This window comes from Podarcis pityusensis (genome assembly GCF_964106645.2).
Source record: "Podarcis pityusensis genome assembly, chromosome: 4".
Lineage (NCBI taxonomy): Eukaryota > Metazoa > Chordata > Lepidosauria > Squamata > Lacertidae > Podarcis > Podarcis pityusensis.
In genome coordinates, this window is record NC_138027.1 from 71646865 (window position 1) to 71669719 (window position 22855).

The 22855-nt window shown below is 42.4% G+C and overlaps 1 protein-coding gene and 1 long non-coding RNA gene across 6 annotated transcripts in view; one reads left to right on the plus strand and one right to left on the minus strand.

Moving 5' to 3' along the window:
• The window catches only part of LOC308474906, a 32590-nt gene that overhangs the window by 8323 nt on the left and 1412 nt on the right, over window positions 1-22855 (minus strand). For both annotated transcript variants that reach the window (XR_013985027.1, XR_013985028.1), the window contains exon 2: window positions 10437-10548. This is a non-coding gene — a long non-coding RNA (uncharacterized lncRNA). The remainder of the gene's footprint in view (window positions 1-10436; window positions 10549-22855) is intronic.
• Window positions 1207-22460, plus strand: LOC308474830 (arylsulfatase D-like). Of its 4 annotated transcripts, XM_081001350.1 has the most exons (13): window positions 1207-1529; window positions 3333-3471; window positions 9217-9269; window positions 10420-10569; window positions 14619-14740; window positions 15039-15161; window positions 15919-16342; window positions 16944-17080; window positions 17172-17306; window positions 18485-18647; window positions 19394-19515; window positions 21761-22146; window positions 22200-22460. In XM_081001350.1, exons 2-12 carry the CDS (start codon window positions 3469-3471, stop codon window positions 22117-22119), a joined length of 1791 nt encoding a protein of 596 aa, XP_080857476.1. In that variant the 5' UTR covers window positions 1207-1529; window positions 3333-3468; the 3' UTR covers window positions 22120-22146; window positions 22200-22460. The 4 variants fall into 4 exon arrangements, with proteins under 4 accessions (XP_080857476.1, XP_080857475.1, XP_080857477.1 ...); XM_081001349.1 differs by having other exon boundaries at window positions 21761-22460; XM_081001351.1 differs by lacking the exon at window positions 3333-3471 and having other exon boundaries at window positions 1208-1529; window positions 21761-22460.

The following is a 22855-nucleotide window of genomic DNA, read 5'->3' on the forward strand; positions in this document are numbered from 1 at the left end:
GCGATCAGAGACAGCGTCCAGGAGAGCCGATGTCCACACGGGGGCATTCTGCCTAGGGCCCTCACCCCCTTCTTTCGAATTAGGGGGTGATTTATGGGCACAGCAGGCAAGGGCAGTGTTCCCCATTTCCTTGGGGCAACAAGGGAGGCTGCCTACTCCCATAACAGCCTCTTAATTACCCCGTGTGGGTCGGAGAGATGGTATTGTCGGCCATCTTCCAATGTGCCCCCTAGTCCCGTCCCCCCCGATTTCACCCTCTGAAGTATGTTGACTTCAGAGTATCTTCTCTTTGTCTTATATCATGGTGAGTACCAGCACCTATTTTTCTAGGGGGGAAAGCCCTGATAACCTCAATTACTGCTACTCAGCAAAATTGGCATGTTGCACCATGTCCTAGACATTCAAGACAAGGCATATTGCCCCATGATGTGAGCTGAGCTGCATGAATTGCCCCTCATCAGTTCTGCAGCTTACATCTTCTGTGAAAAGATCAGGGAATTAATGTAGCTCCAAAAGCACATTAAAAGTAATATTTTATTTTATAATCCAAGTTTTGTGCTCTCAAGTGACTTACAGGCTTTCTCATCAAGCCTCCCCTCCTTGATCTTGCCCCCAGCCCAGCAGTTAAGGTTTTTAAAAGCTTCCATTTGTAAAAAGGTGTACCTGGGGGGTGGGGCTGAGGAAAGGAGAGAAGGAGGAAGAATGAAATGGAGGAGATACGTTGGAGGGTGTATGGTCATGTGCTCTCACGCATGTACATAGGCAAGAGAGAGTGGAGGATATTCTGGCTGTTGCAGGGGGGTGTTCTTTGTCTTATTCAAAGGGTTTTACACCATCATCAAAGAAAACCATTGGAAAGAAATTCATGACACTACAGTCATAGGCTGCAAGGATCATTCAAAAGTTCTTTTCGAAAATGAACTGCCTGACATTTGTTACAGGTCCTCCTTTATGCAACCCCTGCAGGGGTTTCCCCAGATTGCTTACTTTAGATTCCTATACAGTAGCTTTGGCGGGGGGGGGGGGCTCTTCTAGGAATGGGGATTGGTCTGTTTCAGTAAGAATTTAGAGGGAGAGCATTCCGCAACCATTTCCCAGAAACCAGGGAGTCCCTCTTCAATCATCTGAGCCAGGTCTCTCCTGAAAGGCCCTACTGTTCTCTGATCAGTCCCACATGTGCAACTGAATGTTAACACTGTGCTGATATCAAAGGGCGGCAGACTGGGGAGAGCTGCAGAGTGCGACTGGCAGGCAGAGAGCAGCCTGAGAAGTTTTCAGCTTAGTTGTCGATCTAGAAAGCGGCGTTTCTTCCAGTGGGAACTGTTCAGAGAGTGCGCATGAGCAGATGGGACAGATATGATGACTTCCTTTATAGCCTCCGGCAGAGACTGATGAAAGATGTGCCACTTGTGGCTGGGGTTAAGCCTTGATGAAAAGCTGGGAATGAAGCCTGCCCTGAATCTAAACTCCCTGCAAACAGTGCTGCTGCTGCTGCTGTAGCCTCTCTGGCTTCCTGGAGACTTCACCAGGTACTGTATAAGACATCTTGCTGTGATCAAATACTAGAAATCTTTTTCCTGTTGGAAACTATGCAACTGCTACGGCTGGCGCTCAAGAGCACGTCGGCACACTGAGTTCAAAACAGCTTATTTTCGATAACATCTCTCAGGAGGTCAGCTTCCTCTCTTTGCTTGTACACAGCAAACTACATTTAAAGCTCCCAAGCAATGCAAAGCTATTTTAGATGTCCTCTCGCTATTCTGGGACTATGCACCAACCTGTAATTTTGAAATTAGCAGGTGTAGCCCTGCTGGTCCTGTGAGTAAGGCAGTTGTGAAAGGCTCTGTCACGCAAAGCATGATGGGTTGGAACATATCCATAAACACTGCCTAGAACAATATGATTCTCTTTGACAAGTCTGGGGAATTGGAAAAAGAAATTACGACTTCAGCCATATACACACTCACCCACTGAACACAATAGATCTTACATCTGACTGAAGAAGGGCAAGTCTGGGCTGTAGATGTGTCAAATCATAGGGGGTCATAGTGAGAACCTCATAGCTAGCAATACAACTGTTGCACAATTGGTATGTATAATTCAATATACTATGCATTAAAGGGGGGAGCAAACACTGCATTGAGCTATTGCTATGAATTCCATTAAATTTGTGTGTTTAGCTTGTTTTCTTTTTGCATTGTCCTATGTTGTGGACAACACTCAGTAAAGTGGGTGGCATTTCAGTGTTTTGACTTACTTTGAGTGGGCAGCATTCTCTTCCATGCAATTTTTTATTGTTGTTGTGGAAAAAACATCTAAGACTTGCATGCACTTTCTGCTGGCCTTTCTGGTGGGGTTATCTATTCTTCTTCAAGTTCCTGAACACCAAAGACAAATCATAGACCTGTCAGGAGCTGCTGGGGTTTGTGGACAGCCTCTAGTGGTGGCTGAGTAAAATTCCATCAAGACCAAAACCAGGGGTGGGAAAACCCACAAGCAAAACGTGGTCCTTCATGTGTTTTGCGAACCTAGAATATGCCGTTCAAATCTGCAAGTGCCTTCTTCTTTCATGGAGAGAGGACGGAGAGTGACAGTGAGTCTGTGTAGCTATTACCAGACCCTCCTATTACCAGTCCCTATTTTCCAGGGACTGAGAAAGAGCCCCAATTGTGTACAAATGCCAAATTAACAACTGGAAACATTGCCACATTTAACACAAGTAAACTGTTCTATTTGGTTATTAATTAACTCTGGCAAAGAATAAAGTGTTTCCTACCAAATGGCAAGGTCTACTGATATCTTAGTCAATGCACTACAGTGGTACCTCAGGTTACAGATGCTTCAGGTTACAGACACTTCAGGTTACAGAATCCGCTAACCCAGAAATAGTACCTCGGGTTAAGAACTTTACCTCAAGATGAGAACAGAAATCACACACCGGTGGCATGGCAGCAGTGGGAGGCCACATTAGCTAAAGTGGTACCTCAGGTTAAGAACAGTTTCAGGTTAAGAATGGACCTCCAGAATGAATTAAGTTCTTAACCCAAGGTACCACTGTATTTGCATTTTCTGGAAAGTAGACAGTTTCTTTGATTGTCCTAAATGTAATAATCCTTTGTGTAAACACCAGCTCATGTCTTGTAGCTGTGCAGAGTCAAGTTTGTTAATCTTTCTCCCGAGGGTATGGTAGAGATTCTGAACATTCCTTGCTTTCAAGCCTTCTTGACCCAATGGATGCCTTTGAGAGCAGACCTCCTTCAACTTGCCTACCTTGATCCCATCCCTTTCACTAACCACCCCCATTTCCCCACATCTTCCCTATGTTTGGTTAGGAACCTTAAGGGAATACAAGCCTCGTGTGCTCTTCTGAGGAGAACTTTTCTAGTTTTAAGCCACTTCCAAGGGTCCCAGGTTGCTTGCTTGGAACCACACAAAAGCTGCTACTTCTCCTTTTCTCTGGAAAAGGTAATGGTTAGTGTTTTATTCCTTCTGTTTCACTCTGGCTGCATGCACACATTTAAAGCACCTGTAAATGTTTTGTTGCTTTCAGAAAGTACAGATAGGAATGCTCTGCCTTATGCTGTTCCACAAAAAAGGGGCAGCCTTACAGAAAGTTACTAGAGAGTGGGCTTCTGATATTTTAAGGACTTGGGTGAGAAGCTGCAGTGACCTATGAGGTATATAAGGGATAGGCAGTCTAATACTGAGATGCATAGGGTCTTATATGTTAGAACCACTACATTGAACTTGGTCCAGTTGAAAGCCAGTGCAAATCAGTCACAAGCCCACAGGTAGTTTGACTGAGATCTGTCAGTCAAGACTACTATTCAAATAACTATTCCCAAATAGTAAGAAACCTATGGACACTTTTCTGTCCACAAGTGTGGTGACTACTTGTGTGACTGCCATAGAAAGGGAGAGCTGCTTCCCATCCATAGCTGTCTAGGGAGACTCCATGTCTGTACCAGTTTTCAGGCAGCTTTTCATGTAGTAGCCATAAGATAAGAAAAGGCAGTGGCTCCCAGTGTTAGAGTGAACCAGGACAGTGTTTCACAATACAATGTTTAAGATTCACAGCAACATGAGACATCAGGTGCCAGTAAACTATATTGTTAGAAATAATGTATACTGTTGCACTGTTCTGAACCGCATTAAGAAACTAATTGCAGGAAGGGGATGTTTGTGTTGGAATTCTACCTGGGTCAGAGGAATGTGCCACAGCGTAGGCACCGGCAGATATTCCTGTCGACCTCCCCGCGGTCATCACTCTGCTGATAAGCAGGCGAGGTCCGGCGATTCTTCTCAGATGTATGAGAGGAACACACCGTTCTTCCTCTCTCCCCTTTGGTGTCCCCAGGGAGGGGAAAGAAGCAGACAGAAAACTATTTACATCATTTATTTCTGCCTCTTACATCAGTACAGAGAATCATGTCTGCACTCAACAACAGCAAGAAGAAACTCCTCCCAAGTACATCCAGTACGGGTCATATGACACACACACACTGAGCTAACATCCGGTGCTCAGTACAGAATGGACTGCCCCTTTGTTCCCATGGCAACAGTCACAAACATCCTGTCTGGCTTTCCAGCCACAAGCAGCTGGCTGAGCTGCTAGAGCCTTTGCTTGCTGCAGCATTGGTGCTTTATGGTAACATACTCCCCCTAAAGTATCAATGTGTGCTGCGAGCAAAGCGTCATCCAGAGAAGAAAACAAACAGTTGTTATATTTATAACATTCCCCTGTTGTTTCAGTTCCACCCTTGGAACTACCCGCCACTGGTTTAACCAATGTACCTCTCTGGCTGTGTGACTTCGCATTACCTCGGTTAACAACTCTCTGTTGTGCCTTTGTCTCTGACTCAGACACAGCTTCAATCTGTCCTTGGTCGTTTACAACAGCAACATATGCAAGGTTAGCAAACTCCTTTGAATACCTCTTGGGTGGTACACCCTTCGTTGCTCTCTCAGACCTACGTAAGAGGTTCTGATCCTCTGTGCTCACTGGTTCAACCTTTGGACTCTCTGGAGAACCAGTACTAAGCTTAATCAATGGTTCATCCTCCTCTTCTGAGGGTCTAGTCATTATGTGAGATTTCCTCTCAATGACTGTGACAACTGAGCTGTCTGAGCTATCGCTGTCATCATCAGTACTACTGAACTCAATAAGATCAAACTCATCATCATCATCATCATCAGAATCCTCTGTGGGAAATGCGTGAACAATCAACCTCTCCTGTTCAGGAGCACTCTCTAGAAACCTTGTGAGAATCACCTGACCAGATTCAGACAAAATTACTCTGTAGAGACCTTTTTCATATCCCACAAAAATGCCTCTGGCATTCTTTACACCACCTGGAGCTTCTGTTCTCACATGAGACCCGAAAACCTTAAAGTAGGCAACAGAAGGTTTTCTATTGAACAGCTTCTCAAAAGGAGAACATCCCAACTCTGTTGAGACTTTTCTCAACCACACATGAAGATAGGACGCTAGCGATTCGGCCCAATATTCATGTGGCAAATGTGAACTCAGCAATTGCGCATTCATTCCCTTTTGCAATTCTTTGTTCACTTTCACACAGACCCCCCTGTTCCACGCTTCTTGCGAAACTGCCACTTTGTGGTCTATCCCTTTTCCATCCAGGAACTTCTGAAACTTCTGTAACAGAAAAACTTGTTTGTCATCTGTGAAAAGACAATCAATGTTAGCATCATGCATACTTTTAACCTTGTCACAAAACTCCTGAAACTTTTCTAAAGTTTCTTGTGGTTTCTCCATCATATAAACCCAAGAATAATTTGTGAAACAATCCACACACACAAGGTAAAATCGTGCACCGCCTCTAGATGGTTCTAGAGGACCAATCACATCAGCATATACCCGCTGAAATGCTCTGTCGACCTTCTTGGTCTTAGTCACCTTCCTGGTGCTCACACTGGTCATGGTCACCCCTGCAAGAGAGATTTCGTTAGAAACAGAAGAATTACATTTCATGTAATCACTTTGATCAAAAGTCAACAAATACAGTCCATCTTTCTCTTTGGCAGTAAGAAACAGTTCTCCATCTTTGTAGATCTTGCAGCTTTTAGCATCATAGGACAGTTTCAGTCCTTTCTTTGCAATCTGCGACACGCTCAGCAGATTAAATCTCAGTTCTGGAATCAGGTAAACATCACTTATAGTCAAGTTCAGACTCTCAAGATACACAGTCCCAATTCCAGTTGCTTCCAGCTCTTGACCGTTGGCCTGTTTCACAGTGAAGCTTTGCTTCTTCAACGTCGAAAACAGTCCTCTGTGCGGGCACAAATGTTTTGTACAGCCCGTGTCGATTATGAATGCGTTCCCAACATCTGGCGTGGTTCCTTTCGCCATCATAGCCTTTGCAGGTTTCACCTGGCACTTGGTACGGCTTTTGCCTGACGCCTCAGGCTTCGTAGAGCTGCTCTTTGCTCCTCTTGACTGGCGCGGCTTCTTACAGTTTCGCTGTAGATGCCCAGTCTGTCCACAATTGTAGCATCGGACAGCACTCAATGCTACACCATGCTCCCCAGTAGCATCAGCAGTGGGGGAATTAGAACTCTGTTCTTCCCTCCCCCTGTCTTTTTCTTCCAGTGCAGCAAGCCTGTCGTGTTCATTCAGGACCACAGCACAAACTCTCTCCGCGGTCAGCTGCGCGGCCGGTAGGGAACCAAGCTGACTGGCAACAACCTTGTAGGTGCGGCTAAGGCTGTTTATCATCATGAAGCAAAACACTTCCTCCTGAAGACGGAAATTGCGTTCCACCATCTGTTGACGCAGAAACTTCATTTCTGTCAGGTGCGCTTGAACATCTCCATCAGGCGCAAGTCTCAGATTGGTCAATTTCTCAAAATACAGCAACGCTGAAGAACCAGCATCTCTCCGATGCGTTGTACGCAGCGTGTCCCATACCTCTTTCGCATTTTCTAAATGCTGAACATGCACCAACTGATCATCTGAGACACACAGAATTATAGCAGTCCTGGCCCTTACATTCTGTGACTCCCAACCTCTGGTTGGTGCTGCAGGGATGGGGTTTTCAATTACATCAAAAAGCCTCTGATTCTGCAGCAGGGCCTTCATCTTTACAGACCAAGATGAATAATTGTCATTGGTTAAGGGAGGTGGGCAAGGCAAACCTCCCCCTTTCTTGGCATCCATCTTGAAGCCAAGCCTCTCTCACACTGTCAAACAAACTGTAAAATCCAACAGTTGTTTTTTCCTTTCTCACGCAGCAAACTGCAAATTGTTTACGCTCTTTGCACCTGGCAGCTAAACTCAGGCTGCTATTAAAAAGTCCCTTCGAAGAGCTCGTAAACCTTGTAGCCAAAACATTCTCTGGTTTTGTTTCGCTTTCCCAGGCTTACACTCAGAGTCCAGCCCCTTTGCCAGTAACTTTCCAGGACCGTTACCTAGCAACAATGCATTTCAATAAGACATCTTATCTACCACAAAAATTTGTGGAATGCAGGCTTCAGCCTTCAAGCTGCAGGCCTCTTCTCCCGGAGCTCTTGTTTTCTTTGAAACGCAGCTCCGTGAACCAGGGAATTAATCTTCCTGCGTTCACACTTTTAGCCCGAAATGCAGCATACCTTGAACTTTGTTGCTCTGGAAAACACCTCTTCTTTCCATCAGCTGTCTGTGGAGCCTCTGGCTGTTTCAGACGCTTCTCTTCCTCCTTGGAGCAGAGGAGGACAATCCACCAGCCTCTCATCCAGATGTCCGATGAATCGCAACCATCCGAAGGCTGCCACTGTTGGAATTCTACCTGGGTCAGAGGAATGTGCCACAGCGTAGGCACCGGCAGATATTCCTGTCGACCTCCCCGCGGTCATCACTCTGCTGATAAGCAGGCGAGGTCCGGCGATTCTTCTCAGATGTATGAGAGGAACACACCGTTCTTCCTCTCTCCCCTTTGGTGTCCCCAGGGAGGGGAAAGAAGCAGACAGAAAACTATTTACATCATTTATTTCTGCCTCTTACATCAGTACAGAGAATCATGTCTGCACTCAACAACAGCAAGAAGAAACTCCTCCCAAGTACATCCAGTACGGGTCATATGACACACACACACTGAGCTAACATCCGGTGCTCAGTACAGAATGGACTGCCCCTTTGTTCCCATGGCAACAGTCACAAACATCCTGTCTGGCTTTCCAGCCACAAGCAGCTGGCTGAGCTGCTAGAGCCTTTGCTTGCTGCAGCATTGGTGCTTTATGGTAACAGTTTGCACTCTTGAAACAAGTCATAGAATTGAAGAATTGTAGAGTTGAAAGGACACTTAAGGGACAGGAATCTCAGCATAGAAGCAAAGATTCAAGCAGACTTCAGTGCTTACCAGTGCAATCCTAGGCGTGTTTATTTGGAAATCTCACTGAGTTCATTGGGTTTATGATTGCTATGGGGGTGGGTGGGGGTGTTTTAGATAAACTGCCTCAGGAGGAGATGCAGTTTTGCAACAGCAAAAAATCTGGTAGAACCACCAATTACTTTTTACATGAAAGCCCCCATATCTATGGTGTGCAGAACAAGAAACTTAACCTTCCTTTGGAGGCTTGCAAAAATTGAGTATAGTGGATGCTCGGTTTGTGAACGTGATCTGTGCTGGACGTTCACAACCTGCAGCGTTTTGGCGCTTCTGCGCATGCGCAAAGCACGATTTAGCGCTTCTGCGCATGCACGACTGCTGAAACCTGGAAGTAACCCATTCTGGTACTTCTGGGTTGTGGCGATCCGCAACCCGAAAAAACGCAGCCTGAAGCGGCTGTAACCCGAGGTATGACTGTAAACCTTTGCATGCCCTTAAACGTGACTGGCTGAAAGCACTGGAAGTGTCTCCCCTCAGGAAAGAACATTCTTTGCAGCATAACACTGAGCTGCATGCACTTAAAAAAGAAACAAAAAAGGCAAGTCTCTAATCATGTCACTGAAAGAAATGTTGTTTTACCACAACAAAAATGAAGTGGAACAGCACAGTAATAAGCCCGTCCCCTCATGGCTATAAGAAGGTAGTTATAAGAAGGCATAAAGAAGAAGAAGAACTCTGTTCCCCATCTTATTGCATTGAACAGAAGTTTGTATGCCTCCTTCAGTATGCTGTTTTCTTCCTTTTAAATGAATATAGAAAGATTTAACATCTATATATTGTCACTATCCAGATCTTCTCTAGTATTGGTGTTGTGTTCTCTTTTCTTTTTTAGATTCTTCATTGCAGTATATCTACAACGTGGCAATCCCTGAAAGAGGTCATGTGGTATGTAGCACATTACTAGAATTAGATGGTGTTTCGTTATATGTTGTTTTTTTAAAAAAAAAAAATCCAATAGCTTATTAATGCAATGGGAAAGCAGTGTGCTTCTCCATAATTGCTGTATTTTGTTGTATGACTTTAGGTAAAGGTAAAGGGACCCCTGACCATTAGGTCCAGTCGTGACTGACTCTGGGGTTGCGGCGCTCATCTCGCTTTATTGGCCGAGGGAGCCGGCGTACAGCTTCCAGGTCATGTGGCCAGCATGACTAAGCCGCTTCTGGCGAACCAGAGCAGCGCCCGGAAACGCCATTTACCTTCCCGCCAGAGCAGTACTACTTGCACTTTGACGTGCTTTCGAACTGCTAGGTTGGCAGGAGCAGGGACCGAGCAACGGGAGCTCACCCCGTCGCGGGGATTCGAACCACCGACCTTCTGATCGGCAAGTCCTAGGCTCTGTGGTTTAACCCACAGCGCCACCCGCGTCCCGTGTATAACTTTAACATGGCTTAAATAAACTTTCATTCATAATAATGAACTTTCATTCATAATAATCCACCTGTTGATTAATAAGGAAACCAGTGCAAAAAATAATAATCTTGTATTAGAAAGCAAAGCATATGGAAACTACAACAATATGCTTTATGGTGTGTCAAATGGATATTCTTGAGTAATATGAAACAAAAACCCCAACTTGGCAGTTTTTAATGGGATCTGCTTGAAGGCAGTAACTTGTCTGTTGGTCACGCACCCGTAGGAGCAAGATGCTACACATGTGTACATCACATATAATAAAACTGGCGGTCAGTGTTCAGAGGAACATTATGGTTTGCATTTTATTTCAGGTTCATGCCCTTGCAGGGCTGCATGGTGACATTTTTCTCAGACAGCTACCTATTGCCCAGCTAATCATACTGCTGCCCTCTGTGGTTTCACGCTGCTTAATGGTGAAATTAGCTAATAGATGAATCTATAGGATGAATACGCAAAATTAAAGTTCCTTTTTTTAAAAAGCCATATTAAAATATTTTCACTCTCTTAGAACCTACATGTTCCTTTGCAGCCTTTCATGAGGAAAGTTACTATGGAGTGTGAATAGGATGAGTTAAGATAGTACAACACACCCATGACAGTTAATCATCTTTCATCTTTCCAGGAGACATCCATGCTCACCTCTAGCTTTGGTGCTATTGCTAAATTCACTGGAACTGCAAGCTTCAGTCAGCTATAAGCCCAACTTTCTCATCTTCCTGGCTGATGACTTTGGCATTGGGGATCTCGGCTGCTATGGAAATGATACAATCAGGTAAAGGCTTATGCAGATCTGTGATAGCCTTCCATGACACATTCTATAAATATGCATGATATTAAATGTCAGGTGCTAATGCTAGGCACTAATTTTATTTATCTATTTCTCATTGTATTTAATAAATAATAATAAATCTATTGCCTTTTAAACTGTGTGGGGTATTTTTGTTTGTTATAGTAGTATGTGTTTTTGTGTTTTTATATTGTAAGCAATCCTATGATCTGCAGATGAAGGGTGAAATAAAAATTTGATTCATTCATTCATTCATTCATTACATCCTACCTTTATTCTAAGAAGCTCAAGGTGACATACATGGCTCCCTACACCAATCCATATTATCCTAACAATCCTATGTGGTAAGTTAGGCTCAGAGTTACTGTAGTAGCCAGCCCACGGTCACCCAGTGAAATTCATGTCACGACTGAATGTGGATTTGAACTCAGGTCAATCAGGTCCTCATCCAACCACTATACCACATTGACTTATATAAACTGTGGGGAAATCACCTTTTAAAATGTGCTTAATAGAACAAGGCTTGGTATTATTATTATTATTATTATTATTATTATTATTATTGCTGCAGTTTATTACGATCCCTTCACCCTAAGGTCCCAGAGCAGGTTGCAACAATTAAAACACAATGTGGATATTAAAATACAATATTGCAGAATATTTAAAACAGTTTAAAACAGCTTAAGATACAATGTAAGCATAGGCGGAGGTAAAGTCAAGGGTTACATGTGAAGTACTAAGTATCTGTGCTAGTTGGCTGTTATTCAGTTACCTAAGGTTGGTCTAGGAAAATATTTTATTTATTTATGTGTGTGTGTGTGTGTGTGTGTGTGTGTGTGTGTGTTTATATAAAAAATATTGTGTGTGTGTGTGTGTTGAGGCTGCTACAATGACACTTTTAATTGGCTTACTAGGTAGAAAGCTTACACAGAGGTTAGACTATCTTTGGTCTTTATTTTTTTATTTTTTATTTTTATATATAAATTTTTATTGATTTTACAGAATTTTTAAAACAATACAAACATATAAAGAGACATACAAACACGTATAATTTCATAACCTTATTCTCATAAACCTTGTTTCTCGGACTCCCCCGTACCTCCCCTTTCTGCATCCCAATGTCCAAATTTTTTCAGCAACTTCTAGTGATTCTGTCAAGAATATGTCTTACTAATCTTTCCTCCAATCTATTCTTATATCGCTGAAGCCCTTTCATTCTCAAAGCCTTGACATTTTAACATTCATCAAGTTTATAATAGTCCTTAAGATAAATTTTAAATTTCTTCCAATCTTCTTCCGTCGTCTCCTTCCCCTGGTCGCGGATTCTGCCAGTCATCTCAGCCAGTGTCATATAGTCCATCACTTTCATCTGCCATTCTTCCAGAGTGGGTAGCTCTTGTGTCTTCCAATACTTTGCGATGAGGATTCTTGCTGCTGTAGTAGCATACATAAAAAAAATTCTATCTTTCTTTAACACCAATTGGCCGACAATGCCCAAGAGGAAGGCCTCTGGTTTCTTAGGAAAGGTACATTTAAGTACCTTTTTCATTTCATTATATATCATTTCCCAGAAGGCCTTAATCTTTGGGCACGTCCACCAAAGGTGATAAAAGGTACCTTCAGATTCTTTACATTTCCAACACTTATTGTCAGGCAAATGATAAATCTTTGCTAGCTTGACTGGGGTCATGTACCACCTATAGATCATTTTCATAATATTTTCCTTTAAGGCATTACATGCCGTAAATTTTATCCCGGTGTTCCACAACCATTCCCAGTCAGCAAACATAATGTTATGACCAATGTCCTGTGCCCACTTAATCATAGCTGATTTAACTGTTTCATCTTGTGTGTTCCACTTCAGCAACAAGTTGTACATTCTTGATAAAATCTTAGTATTGGGTTCTAACAATTCAGTTTCTAATTTTGATTTCTCCACCTGGAAGCCAATTTTCCTGTCTTGTTTATACATCTCCATTATTTGATAATAATGGAGCCAGTCTCGTACTTTAGGTTTCAATTTCTCATGACTCTGTAACTTCAATTTATCTCCTTCTTGTTCCAAAATTTCCCGATACTTTGGCCATTCGGCCTCCATATTGAGCTTTTTGAATGCCTTAGCCTCCAAGGGTGACAACCATCTAGGGGTTTTATTTTCCAACAAATCTTTATATCTTGTCCAAACATTAAACAATGCTTTTCTGACAATATGATTTTTAAAGGCCCTATGCACCTTGATTTTATCATACCATAAATATGCATGCCAACCAAATGTATTATTAAAACCTTCCAAGTCCAAAATGTCTGTATTCTCGAGGAGCATCCACTCTTTCAGCCAGCAAAACGCTGCTGCTTCATAATACAATTTTAAATCCGGCAGGGCAAATCCCCCTCTTTCTTTAGCATCTGTCAGTATTTTAAATTTAATTCTGGGCTTTTTGCCCTGCCAGACAAATTTCGAAATGTCTTTCTGCCACCTCTTGAAACCGTCCATCTTGTCAAGGATTTGCAAAGTTTGAAACAGAAATAACATTCTCGGCAATACATTCATCTTAATAACTGCAATTCGGCCTAACATTGACAATTTCAACTTTGACCATATCTCTAGATCTTTTTTAATTTCTAACCAACATTTTTCATAATTATCTTTATACAAATTCAGATTTTTAGATGTCAAATAAACCCCAAGGTATTTCACCTTCTTAACCACAGTCAAACCTGTTTCATTCTGGAATTTCTCCCTCTCCATAACTGTTAAATTTTTTTCCAACACTTTAGTCTTTTGTTTATTCAATTTGAACCTGGCCAAATTCTTGAATTATTTCCAACACCCTTTTTGTACTAGTATCTGGCTCTTGTAAAGTAAGTACCAAGTCATCTGCGAAAGCTCTTAACTTATAGTGTTTTGCCCCGACCTGTACACCTTTAACTTGCTGGTCATCTCTAATCATATTTAGCAAAACCTCCAGGACTGATATAAAAAGCAATGGGGAAATTGGGCACCCTTGTCGTGTCCCTTTTTCTATCTTAAATTCTTCAGTTACTACATTATTTACAATCAGCTTGGCTTTTTGTTCAGAATATATCGCACCCATACCATTCTCAAATCCTTGGCCTACCCCCATCCCATGAAGATTCTTTTTCATAAAACTCCAAGAAATATTGTCAAATGCTTTCTCCGCGTCCACAAAAATCAAGACTGCTTTAGCGTTTATATTCACCTCCAGTAACTCCAAGACTATCTTTGGTCTTTATTGTGCGTTTAATATGATTTGTTTATGGAGAGGTTATACAGTGGTACCTCGGGTTAAATACTTAATTCGTTCCGGAGGTCCATACTTAACCTGAAACTATTCTTAACCTGAAGCACCACTTTAGCTAATGGGGCCTCCTGCTGCCTTTGCACCACCGGAGCCCAATTTCTGTTCTCATCCTGAAGCAAAGTTCTTAACCTGAAGCACTATTTCTGGGTTAGCGGAGTCTGTAACCTGAAGCGTATGTAACCTGAAGTGTATGTAAACCGAGGTACCACTGTACATCCATTTGCATTCAGCCTGAATTGCTTATATGTATTATATATGCTGACATAGCTCAGCTGGTAGAGCATAAGACTCTTCATCTCAGGGTCATGGGTTTGAGCCTCACATTGGGCGAAATATTCCTGCATTGCAGGGGGCAGACTATATGGTCCTTGGGGTCCCTTCCAACTCTACAATTGTATGATCCTATTATTTCCACTAACAGTTCGTTCATTCCACACCTTTCTGCTCATTTTCCCATTTATGTGCTAATCACCAAGTCATGCTGTCGTTTGAATGCATTTGTTGTGCTATGTTGGCAGGACTTCGACCCATTTACTGGAACCTAAATTTCCAGTATGCGCTTGAATCCTTCTCACAAAAACACGACAGTCTGGAGGTGCCTTTAGTTACGTAACTTAGACTTCATCAAGGCATTCAGTTCCTAGACATTCTCTGTTTGCTTTATGATTACTCAGCTCAAATATATTGCCCTGTTATTGTTGTTTTCCTTAGGACTCCCAATATCGATCGGCTAGCAGAAGAAGGTGTGAAACTCACTCAGCACATTTCAGCAGCCCCTGTTTGCTCCCCAAGCAGAGCCGCTTTTCTGACTGGCCGATACCCCGTAAGATCAGGTGTGCGGTGTTGTCAAAAGGCACCATCTAGTCTTAAGTAGAAATCATTGCCCTTGGAGACAATTGTGGAAATATTCTTTACAGTTGTACCGAGGTATTGGATCTCGATGGAAAGGCTAAGAGAGGGAGGGCTTTGCTATGCAGGCTTCACAAAGATCTGGTTTGTTTTTAATCTGATGTCCATTGATTAAGATAAGGAGAGGGACATCTTAATCTGCCATTAGAACTGTATGTGAACAACCGACTGAAGTTCACAGCCATATTACTGGCTATGTTATATATGATCACTTTATCTCAGGTTTGGATGAAAGGGATCGTTTCCGTGTCATTAGCTGGCTTGCTGGTTCTGGTGGGCTTCCTCAGAATGAAACTACTTTTGCCAAGATATTGCAGAACAAAGGCTACACCACTGGCTTAATAGGTAAGAAAACTTGTGCACAGCATTTAGGTGAAAGAATGTACAAATGTCATAGAAGGTCATGGGGCACAGCAGTAGTCCCCATCACTACGTCCTTCTGGGAATAACTTTTTTGTTTCTTCTTCTTCTTCTTCTTCTTAATAATAATAATAATAATAATGAATTTATATACTGCCCTATACCTGGGGGTCTCAGGACGGTTCACAGAATAAAATCAAGATATAAAACCACAGAATACATAATAAATATAATGGATAATTTTGTGTACCTACTGAATAATGGCTGTTGTTATTATTTCTTGATTTTATTATCAATTTTATCAATTATCAGTTTTCAATCATCAGTTTTATTAATTGATTCTATATTCCTGCTGTTTTATTATCTTTATAACTGATGACCCTGCTGGAAGCCAGTCTGTAAATAAATAATAACACATGTGTAATAAAATGCAAAAGGAAATCTTGAACATTTTTCTCCAGGATATATGCCACTAATTCTCCCAAGGAAAAACATTTTAATGCGGTCTTTCTCAACCTCGGGTCCCTCGGTGTTGTTGTACTACAACTCCCATCATTCCTAGCCAGTATGGCTGGTGGTCAGGGATGGTGGGAGTTGTAGTTCAAGAACGTTTCAAGGGTGGGGACTGTTTTAATGTATGAAATGAGTTGGACAATTTGGAAGCCAACTTGTCCATATACGTCTGCTTAGCACGCATTGGTTGGCAAAAATGTAACTTTCCCTCCTGAATTCTGTTTTTCAGGGAAGTGGCATCTAGGTATGAACTGTCAAACCCGTGACGACTTCTGCCATCACCCCTTAAATCATGGATTTGACTATTTTTATGGCATGCCATTTTCACTGATGGGTGATTGTCAAATTACATACCCTCCAGAGAAGGAGATGTCCCAACGAATCAAGCTTTGGTCCTATACTCTGTTGATTGCCCTCGCTGTACTTACACTTATGGCAGCAAAGCTCACTCATCTGTTGCCCCTCAGTTGGAAAACAATTTTCTCCCTGGCTTTGTTTGGTTTCGCCTTCTTTATTTCCTGGTTCTCAAGCTATGGATTCATAAGATACTGGGACTGCATTGTAATGAGAAACTATGAAATTACAGAGCAACCAATGAAGGTAGAGAGAGCTGCATCCCTGGTGCTGAGGGAAGCCATTTCCTTTATTGAAAGGTAAAACGAGATTCCTTGTATGAATTACATGGGATTACAAATGTGTGAGAGGAAATGAAGCATCCATTGCATTTGTTTGTTTTTAAAAAGTCTGATTGTAATGAATGTAATGATATTCAATAGAGGCAGGAGCAACAAGGTCTTTAGAAGGTGTCTCTTATTATTTTTCAGTCAGCAAAATGGCTACTCTACCTCACATCTCCAGTTGTGGGATTCTTGAGGCATTTTGGTTACACAAAAGACTTAGAATAGTAAGCAAAAGCTACACAGTCAATTGCTTCATCTGTCAGAAAGATGTTTCACTGTAATTGTCTGCTCCGATGAAAAGCATTTTCCTCACATCTGCAAAGAGAATTATCTTCCCATAATTTTATAGAAACCAATGAGCCTTGACAGCCCCTCTTGGTTGGTATTATGGGATTCATAACATCCCCAGGAGGAAGACAGAAAGGTTTAGAGGGCCACACACACCACAGCTTCCCTATCCCTTATTTAATTACTCCCTCAGTAAAGATTATTCACAAGGCACTAACAGAAGTATCAGAAAACTATATATAAATTTGTTTTTCTAAACAATAATTTGTTGTTGTCGTTTCTGTAGGAACAAGCAAGGGCCATTCTTCCTCTTTGTTTCTTTTTTACATGTCCACACACCAGTGGTAACAACAGAAAGGTTCAGGGGGAAAAGCAGGCATGGATTGTATGGTGACAATGTCGAAGAGATGGACTGGATGGTAGGTAAGTCAACCTTTGTTTTTTTAAGAATATAAAACGGATGGGCAGAGCAATCCAAACCCTGATCCTCTATGTCACTGTGGATTCTTTATAGGAAGGATTTTGGATAAGCTTGACAAGGAAAATTTGAAAAACAGCACACTGACCTATTTTACTTCTGACCATGGTGGCCACTTGGAAGCAAGAGAAGGAAATGCTCAGCGAGGTGGTTGGAATGGCATCTACAAAGGTGAGAATTCTGAGTCCAATGGAACAGCAGCAGAGCAAGCCGATCGGGCGCCTGGGGGGCCAGCCACCCATGGGGGGTCAGCAGCCCACAGCGGCACCATGGGGCCTCCAAGATGTCTGCCTGTCTCCTCCCACTCAGCCATCCTACAGCTGAGGGGGAGGCAGCGGGTGTACCGTTTGGGGCAGCACGGAGCCTGTGGGCACTCAAACCACTGCATCACTCCCAGGAGAGACGCGTGGCTAGGGTGAGCTGCAGGCCCTGTGGTGAGTGCCACCCACCATTCTGTCACCCCCCTCAGTGATGACACCCAGGGTGGACAGCACCCACCACACCCCCTTGCTACACCCCTGCAATGGAACATCCCTTCCCTTCTCCTGTGAATCAGCTCTGGGGGTATACCCAACCCTCTGGAACAGATTTGGGGGAGACCACTGAGGGAAGGGAAGGTCCACTGTGCACATGGAAGTCATTCTGCTCATGACTCAGTCTTGGGACTGGACAATGGGAACATATCTCAGCCCTGATTCCAGGCCCATTTTGAGGCACAAGTAAAAAAATGCCGGTACTTAAGATTTTAAAACCCTCCATGTCTTGGGTCCTGAAAGATTGCCTTCTTAAACATAAAGCATCCCTTGAGCACTGAACAAATGCCTCTGTTTCCCCAGATAGATAGATAGATAGATAGATATAAATATAGATATATAGAGATAGAGAGAGAGAGAGAGAGAGAGAGAGAGAGATAGAGATAGAGATAGAGATATATTATTAGTGGGAGTACTGTTTTTCTCATAGATTCATAGAATTGTAGAGTTGGAAGGGATCCTGAGGATCATCTAGTCCAACCCCCTGCAATGGAGGAATATGCAGCTGTCCCATACAGGGATTGAACCTGCAACCTTGGCATTATCAGCACAACACTTTAACCAACTGAGCCATCCATGCTTAACTGAGCTATCTAGGCATGTTACATTTTTTGGTGGTCATGTTTTGGTGGCTTTATCTTTTTCTTTGCCTGATAAATTTGTGAGTGTATTTCTCCCTTGAAGGGTGAAGTATTAAATAAATGGCATAAAAAAAAATGAAGTGCAGTTTATTCAGTTTTCTATATGAGCAACAAAATAAGTGCATGGCAGGGAGTTCAGTTTTAATCATGAGGTGTTGTTCTATGGTAATTCTAGGTGGAAAAGCCATGGCAGGCTGGGAAGGAGGAATCCGTGTCCCTGGATTATTTAGATGGACAGGAATGTTACCCGAGGGCAAGATTATTCATGAACCAACCAGTCTAATGGACATTTTCCCTACGTTGGTTCATCTGGCTGGTGGGACAGTCCCACAGGACAGGTATGCAATGTGTCAAGGTAGACATTTTCCTATATTTACCAGTGTCTCAAAATGGCTTGTGGTTTTATTGTATACAGGTGGCCAACTTCCCTTGATAAGTAGATATACACAGCGGGTGGCGCTGTGGTCTAAACCACTGAGCCTCTTGGGCTTGCTGATCAGAAGGTCGGCAGTTTGAATCCCCACAATGGGGTGAGCTCCCCCAAGGGTGAGCTCCAGCCAACCTAGCAGTTTGAAACCACGCCAGTGCAAGTAGATAAATAGGTACCACTGCAGCGGGAAGGTAAATGGCATTTCCGTGCGCTCTGGTTTCCGTCACGGCATTCTGTTGCACCAGAAGCGGTTTAGTCATGCTGGCCACATGACCCAGAAAGCTGTCTGTGGACAAACACCAGCTTCCTCGGCCTGAAAGCAAGATGAGCACCACAACCCTATAGTCGCCTTTGACTGGACTTAACCATCCAGGGATCCTTTACCTTTTTCACATACATATACATATATACACATATGCGCGTTCATACACACACACACTTGTCATCTCAAATTCTTAGCTCCCAAGGACTCACATAGTGGTTACAAATAGAAAACAATATTGCTTTAGATATAAACTAGCAGATATCACCCACATTCATTTAGCAAATTACATAGTTACTATTGTTTCAAAGTTCCGAATGCATAACTAATGTGGAACCAATCCAAGGGCAATTTGTTGAAAGCAATCTAAGTCATTCCCTTTGTCCCTTCAGGATAATTGATGGTCGAGATTTGATGCCTTTGCTGCAGGGATCAGTTCAACACTCGGAGCATGAATTCCTGTTTCACTACTGTGGGATGCATTTACATGCAGCACGGTGGCACCAGAAGGACAGTGAGTACAGCAAATTCCTTCAAATTAAAAATCTATTTAATTTCTGGTAAAATAATCATTCACAAAACAATGGCAAAATAGTTATGTTTTCTGAAGAGATGGTGTAATAATAATAGAGTCGGACTAAGGAAATTAGTAAAGATCAACAACGAAGAATGAGCGACTCAAGGTCCCTCTTTATTTTCAGCATGTTTATAAGGATAATGTAGGATGACCACAGATTAGGTATAGGAGGAAGGATTTGATTAAGTTTGCATTTAAAGGTGAACCTACCTTATCTGCACTTTCTGAAACAATGCGCAACCCAAAACACAACCATCATTGGAAATTCACACTTAACCTACTTTTGCAATTTAGTTCTCTAGCCAAGTAATATATATATAAAAAAATGTGTATATTTGGCAAAAGTGTATATGAGGAGAAATTCCCACCCAAATGTCAATGAATTTTCATGCGTGCTTTAAATTAAAAAAAAAAATCAAACTGAGGGGGAACTGAATTTAAGTTTGGGAAGGTGAAAAACTGAGATAATCTGAAATTGACAGATTTGCCAATTGCAACAAGCTGTGTTGCTTGGAGGATACTGGTCTCACAGTAGAAAGAAATGTGTCCCTATTTCACTATTTCACAATCTATTAAGTCCTTTTTCAAAATGGTGAAGCAGCAGTCACTTCTGGGTGCTGTATTACCATATGCCTAACATGAATTAATGGATTTCTTGTTTAGCATGGTACTTGGTCTTAAGAACAATTCCACATTTCAAATGGTGATTTCTTTTCTCGGTCTACTTGCATCCTCCCGTTGGGCCCCCACATTTCGCCTATTTCCCATTGTGTTCTTGTATAACAAAAGGACAGATGCGTAATAAGGCATGCGTCAAGATAATGCATAGTGATTAAGAGCAGATCTTTGGGCAGCAAAAGGCTCTAGACTGTCAGTCATTATGGTGGCCTGGACTATGTACCCAGGAGCAGCTCATTTTGCAAGTATACATGCTGACCTGCCATTTAAAATTACAAGCTTGAATGCAAATGTTCATCACACTGTCTGATATTGTAGGGAGCTTACAACACAAGCATAACCATGTCCATTGAAAAATTTGTTCTGTTTAATTCAGCGGGGCTTCCTTCCAGAGAAATGGGGTTAGGATTGCAGCCTTAGTGCAGCTTCAATGAGGCACTGTCATGAAATGCGGCAACAAATCCCCCATTCTTAAAAGCGGTGCACGTAGGACAACCTGTTTCTGGGTTGATCTGAGATATATCATTCTACAAAGAAAGTCACTTGGCTGTGACTTTAATATGTATCAAGACGCTAGCAGGAACAATCTCAGTGTTGAAACCATCGGCTTGGGGTGCTTGGGCTGGCTCACTAATAAGTAAAAACTCTTTCATAAGAATTAACATAGAGGCGGGATATGTGGCACTTCTGATAAGGAGAAATTTGGGGACCATAAAGAAAATGAGGGCTCGGCATGATCCAGTCCCCAGTACAAGTGAGTGAGAAAGAGGAGAAAGGGGCAGCTATTCTATCGGCAGTCACTTTTTCTTTTCTTACAAATATATTCTGCCTTTCTTCCATCATGGAAACTTGGGGAGCATGCATGAGATTCCAGGTGGTCTCCAGATATTAGCTTCAGCAAGGTATTAGTCCCTCCAGACCATAACATGGGATCTAGCTTCCCCTTTAGTCACTCCTATTATACTAACTAGAGCAAAGGTACATAACCAGGAATCTGGCACATAAAAGTTTTTTATTTAAGGACTGCAATTGACCAGAAGCTTTACAAATCTGCCCTCCTCACAAGGTATGAATGTGTGTTTCTGTGTGTGTGTGTGTGTGTGTGTGGTGCAGCCAGTATAAAAGACTGAGGAAATTGTGTGTGTTAATTATATGGCTTATAAAAATGATGTAGCATGCAGAAATGGCAAGGCTAACAGGCGAAATTAGAGATAAGAATGAAGAAACGTTTTCGGAGGAATGGAAGTATTTCAGAGAATATTTAAAGAAATATTGTAGTATCATGAAAATGCAAGCAGGATTTGAAATACGAGCAATAGTTTATAAATATCAGGATGAATAACTCAGGATGGTTAAATGTAGAGATTAAGAATCAAAAATATGAAGCATTTAAGGGAAAACATAGGAAATCATGGAAGGGTGGGAAAATGTGTAAAATTTGAAAATTCAATAAATAGTTTTTAAAAATAATAATAATATATTCATGTGGATTCTTTCCCACCAGGTGGAAATGTGTGGAAGGTTCATTATATGACACCAATCTTTCACCCAGAGGGATCTGGAGGTTGTTACAATATAATATTTTGCCAATGTTCTGGGAAATATGTAAGACAACACGATCCTCCTCTGCTGTTTGATCTCTCTCGAGACCCATCAGAGGCTGTGCCTCTTTCACCAGACACGGAGCCCTTGTTCCATGAAGTTCTAAAGCGCATAGGCAGAGCTGTGGAGGAGCATCGCAGGACCCTCACTCCTGTCCCATCGCAGCTTTCTTTTGGCCACAATATCTGGAAACCATGGCTGCAGCCATGCTGTGGGACCTTCCCATTCTGCTGGTGTGACAAAGAAAAGGAAAACCTATAAAACGGACATCATTTTAAAGTTTCCTGTGTTACGTGCCCTAATAAGTTGCAATGGAGACAAATAGGTAGGCCATTTCCCAGCCAGCTCACCTGGCTGGATGCCAAGCTGCCATGGGATGGGGAATAACAGGTCAAGTTATTTTTGTGTGATGCTTGAAGCCAGAGACAGAGACATGTCTTGTTCTGTGCTAGACACAAGAGCTCTGGCCTGGGGCTTTGCTGGAAGCCTCATGAGGAAGAAAGATCTGTTGGGGAGTTAATGCTGTGAGCCCCTCCATCCTTTGATCACATTGTGTGTATATGTTTGTGTGTGTGTAAATAAAACCATATATCTTAAAAACACCACAGTCTCCTTTGACCTTCATTCCAAGGAAACGGAATCCTGGGTAAGCGTTGGAGCCCCTGGAGTCTTTTGCTGCTTGGAGATGTGTACAGCAATATTGTATTTTATTGTGATGCTGACATTATGTATTTCCTCTTACTTGTTTTTTAGCTTTGTGGTGTTACCGTTTTTTATTTGTAAACTACTAAGTGATTTGTTATTGTGAGATGTATTATTACTAGAGCAGTCAAGTACAATTTCCTGTTGCCTAGAATAGACACATGGGAATGTGGCTGCAGACAGGGAGGACTACCTGTCATACCTGCTCTGGAGCTTCCTCCCCCTGTGTGTGACCAGGTAGATGGGCGTGACCCTAGCTGACCAGGTAAAAGCGCTGGCCATTTCAATCTCTTGG